Source organism: Hyperoodon ampullatus (assembly GCF_949752795.1).
Source record: "Hyperoodon ampullatus genome assembly, chromosome: 4".
Taxonomy (NCBI): domain Eukaryota; kingdom Metazoa; phylum Chordata; class Mammalia; order Artiodactyla; family Ziphiidae; genus Hyperoodon; species Hyperoodon ampullatus.
In genome coordinates this window covers 24199420-24204199 of record NC_136917.1, presented here as the reverse complement: position 1 = coordinate 24204199, position 4780 = coordinate 24199420, and the positions used below count along the sequence as shown (strand labels likewise).

At 58.2% G+C, this 4780-nt stretch overlaps 1 protein-coding gene across 1 annotated transcript; it reads right to left on the bottom strand.

Moving 5' to 3' along the window:
- Nucleotides 1-1036: 1036 nt before the first annotated feature.
- On the bottom strand, nt 1037-3991 carry GPRIN1 (G protein regulated inducer of neurite outgrowth 1; the record flags this gene model as incomplete). The annotated part of the gene is made up of 1 exon (XM_079703282.1): nt 1037-3991. Exon 1 carries the CDS (start codon nt 3875-3877, stop codon nt 1037-1039), a length of 2841 nt encoding a protein of 946 aa, XP_079559408.1. The 5' UTR covers nt 3878-3991.
- Between the last annotated feature and the right edge of the window lie 789 nt (nt 3992-4780).

Sequence of the window (4780 nt, the reverse complement as noted above, 5' to 3'; positions counted from 1 at the left end):
TGTTACCCCCAAATTATACCTACCCCTCCCTGAACATAATAATATATCATGTTGCTCCACCCCCGTCTGCTTGTAGCCAATCACAGCTGACAAGAGTTGGGGGAGTATTTTATTACCAATGTATATACTGTGACAGTTTGTAGCCAAAAACCGCGGCTGGAGGGGTGGGACACGGATACTAAGTTGTCACAAGGGACTTGTGGGGCTCACAGCACTGAGGGACGGGGGGCTGGAGAGGGTGGTCTTTCAGGGACTACTGTGGTTGTAGAATGAGCTCTCCATCCTGCCCCCAGTACCCAAGACCAGCTGTCACCCAGGCTGTCTGTGAGCCTCTGACTCTGATCCCCGGACCTGAGCCCTCTCCCCTTTCTGTGACTCAGCTGCGCCCCCAGGGCACTCCTGCAGCTGCCTTTGGCCTGTCTGGGAATTGTGAACCAGTGTCCAGTGGGGGTGGGGATAGGGTTGGGGATTGGGCCAGGTGAGGGGGAGACAGGAACTGGGGACAACTACCAGCATGCAAGAGATGCCCAGGCCATGGGGCCAGCCCGCCGCATGGACATGCACTCGCATACACCCGGGGCCTTGCACATCGGGGGTCTCACATGTCAATCCTCGCACACTTGGGGTTTTTGTACACAGTCTCTCCCGTTCTGGGGACCTGGCCGCCGCTGGAGACCACAGTGCACCAGTCTGGACATCTCAGGAGCCTGCCTCAGCTCTCAGGGCTGGGAGCGTGGGTGCTGAGCGGGTCCCCAGAGGTCGCCCAGTGTGACCGGGAGGGGGTGGAACTGAGGGCTGTGAGGGGACAGTGGGGTGTCAGGGCTGGGTTCGTGGGCTCATGACCACGAGGGAGCCGGGTAGAGGGCGTTCATTTGTGTGTTTAGGAGGGGAGGGGGCTGGAAAGACAGGATAAGACCCTAGAGGCTGCCCGCCCCTCGGAGGCCTGTCACGCGTCGAGGGGATCCCTTCTAGGGGTCTGGGGTCAAGAAGGGAGCCTGAGAAGGTTGGAAACCCGGGCGTACAAAAGGGGAGCAGATTACTCGGCCGTGGGTCCGGCCCGTGAGCAGCACCGCGGCCGGCGCACGCTCTGCAGCAGCGCGCGGAAGAGGCCGGGTGGGCGCTTCGCTGCGCCCTCTGGGGGTGCGGTGCGCACGGAGCCCGCACGGCCCGGGCCCTGGCGCGCGGCGGGCGGCGGCGCGGGCGCCCCTTGGCGGCCGTGCTCCTCGATCTGTCGCTCCAGATGCTTCTGGATGGCCATGCCCAGCACCTCCACCTCCATGGCGGCGCCGTACACCTCCCACGTCATGCCCTTTTCGTCCCAGCTCACGTCGCGCACCGGCTCAGCGGCCTCTGGGGGCGCCACGGCGGCAGCCAGTGCGGAGCCCGGCCGCACCCGCACTTCAGGGAAGGCGGGCGGCGCGGCGGCTTGCGGCGTCATGGGCTCCGTGGCCACGGAGCGCGTCTCAGCGGCGCCCAGTGACACCTGTAGGCCCGCGTCCCGGCGAGAGGGCGGCCTGGGCGCGGGGCTGGGTGCGCGCGGCGCCGCCTGGAAGCTGAAGGCCGAGCCGCCCCCGCCGTCCTGCGGAGACATGGGGCTCACGGCCACCGATACGCAGGCCTGCGAGCCCGCCTGCGTGCCCGCGTCCTCGCGTGGCGGCGTGGCGCTCGCTTCCCACGACGGCGCCTTGGTGAAGTTGTCGCGAGTTCGCGGCCTCGGCGATGGCGCTACGGCCTCCAGGCCCGGGTTTCTCTCGGCCCTAGTGGCCGCCGGGTCCTTCTGGCCAAGGCTGCAGGCCTTGGAGCTGAGCAGTGGCGCTGGCTCCACGCGACCCCCGCTAGCCGCGGGGTAAGAAGCGGAGCCGCAGGGTTTGTCATCTGCCTGCCTGGAGGAGGAGGCCTCCGCCTTCTCCAGGGTCAGGTGGGCCTGCTTCCCCGAGGATGGGGGTTCCCCTTTTCTCTGAGGCGCAGAGTCAGTCTTCCCCAGGGCTACAGGCCCCAACTTCCCAGAGACAATAGAGGATCCAGGATCCCCCTTCTCTGAGGTCAGCGGCTTCTCCTTCTGCAAAGATTTAGCCTCTGCTTTTCCTGATGAGGCGGTGCCCTCCTGCCCAGGGGGCCTTGTTTCTGCTTTGCCCTCAGACTTGGGTTCTGCTTTCCCTGAGGCCCTGGGATCCACCTTCGTGGAGTTCATAGGATTGCCCTTCTCTAGAGGCAGAGGATCCACCTTTCCCTCTGGGACAGCTTCTGCTTTTCCCGAGGATGCCTGGACTGTTTTTCCTAGGGTCATGGGGGCCACTTTTCCTGCAGACTCGGAGTCCATGTCTCCAGGGGGAACAGTTTCTGCCTTTCCCTTGCATACAGGGTCCACTTTACCCAAGGTAGGGGGATCGGCCTTCCCTGAGGCCATGAGACCCACCTTTCCAGGGGCCACAGGACCTGACTTTTCTGAAGATAGTGGATCTGCTTTTCCTCCAGTCACTGCCTCAGCTTTTACAGAGGATGGGGGACCCGCTGGACCTGAGGACACAGGGTCTATCTTTCCTGATGATTCAGGATTCACTTTTCCAGAAGACGATGTTTTTGTATGTCCCACAGAAATGGGATCCCCCTTTCTGGAGGACACTGGGTCCTCCTTTCTTGAGGATGCAGTTTCTGTGTTTCCCACAGACATCAGTTCTGCCTGCCCAGGAGACAAGGGCTCTGGCTTTCCTGAGGACACAGGATCCACTTTTCCCAAAGAAACTGGACCCGTCTTGCCTGAAGACACAGGGTCCATGTTTTTCAAAGATGTGGGATCCATCTTTCCTGAAAACATGGGATCCACCTGTCCAGTAGACATGGTTTTTGTCATTCTCATAGACATGGACTCTTGCTTTCCTGAGGAGGCAGGATCCATCTTTCCCAGGAACTGAGGGTCCTCTTTTGTAGAGGACACGGTTTCTGCATTAACCATAGATGTAGGATCTGTCGTCCCTAAGTGAGTAGGATCCACCCTTCCAGATGACCCCAGAGCCACTGTTCCAGGGGATACAGGCTTGATTTTGCCTGATGACCCTGGAGTCAGCATTCCCAAGGACCCGGGATCTGTCTTTCCTACAGATGCAGAGTCCGTGTTTTCCAAGGACATGGGATCCACTTTTTCGGAGAGCTCAGGATCTCTCTTTCCCAAGGATACAAGATCTGTCTTTCCTGCAGATGCAGGACCCACCTCTTCTGAGGACACTTGAAGGTCTTTTCCTGAATACCTGGGCTCCTCCTTTTTTGGGAATGCAGGATCCACTTTGCCCAAGGATACAGGATATTCCTTCCTTGCAGACATTGTATCCACCTTGCTGGAGCACTCAGGATCTACCTTTCCCAAGGATCCAGGATCCTCCTTTCTTGGGGTCACAGGATCCATCCTTCCAGAAGCCACAGGATCCCCTTTCCCCAAGATTACAGGCTCTGTCTTTCCTGTAAACATGGGATCTGCCTTCCTCAAGGACCCGGCATCTTCCTTTCCTATGGGAATGGAATCTGCCTGCTTTGAAGACTTGGAATCCATCTCCTGTAATAACATAGGATTTCTGTTTTCTGAGGATGAAGGGTCAGTTTTCACTGAGGACACAGGCTCTGGCTTCCCAGAGAAGGTGGTTTCTGGTGTCCCTGAGATCAAGGCTCCATGTGTCCCTAATGTCTCCTTGGCGGCTGCCTCCTGGGGAGGGATGCAGGTCAGGGAGGGGAAGGCCAAACTCCTGCCAGGGCCCTCAGAGCAGGATGCCCTTTCCCCAGCCCCAGTGGGGCTGCTGTGTCTAGAGTCCATGCCTGGGCTTTGGGCAGGGGTGTGCCTTGGGGGTGCAGGGCTGGCCTTTTGCTGGGAGGGGCAGCAGTCCCTCATGGCCGGGCTCCCAGCCCCCAGGCTCCCATCCTGTGGGCAGCAGAGGGCTGTGGGCTGGGGTCCTGGGGGGCTGGAGTCCTTTCGAAGCAGCTGGAGCCAGGCTGGGTCTTCAGCGCTGCCCAACTGCCCTCATGACCATGCTTGGGCCCCAGGTTTCTGTCTGGTTCTGAAACACAGAGAGAGCAGACTCAGACTCAGAGGGGATCCAGTGGGGAGGAGCCTCCATCTGGGCCTCCTCCTCCTCACTCTCTTTCTAGCAGGCGGGGCTTCTTACCACATTCTCTGCCTTTGTCTGTTCCCCTCCTGTCCATAGGGTCTGGGCTAAAACATGAACCCAACTATGTCATTCCCCTGCTTCACTGCTCCCAGTGGCCCTCTGGATAAAGGTCAGGCTTCCTAAAATGGCATTCAAGGCCCTTCACAACTTGGCCACAGTCTAACTTTTCCACTTCATCTACCATCACCCCTCCCTTATCAGCCCACCCCTTGCAACATGCTACCTATAAGTTATACTTTTCTCCTTTAGGCCATGGGTCACAAATTCTGATGCCATAGGAGCCAGGTAGGTAATTTAATTGAGGGAAACAGACTGGGTACAGAACAGTAGGGAGTGGTGGGGACTAAGGCAAAGTGGAGAGCACATGCCCTGTCTAAAGGTGGAGCCATACTCCATCAGCCAAGTACTGCCCTGGAGAAATGCATCCTAGTAGTATCAGTCAGAAGTGGGAAATATAGAAGTTTACTGTAAAATATCCCAATTAATTCAAGATTTTTAAAAAAAACAACAGTATGTGGCCCAAATAAAATATGTCTGCAGATGACCAGTTTATGTCTGTGTAGGCCCTGGGGAGATGGGAATGGTTTACAGTCAAGGAAAGGACACAGTCTGAAATGTGTGTTTTC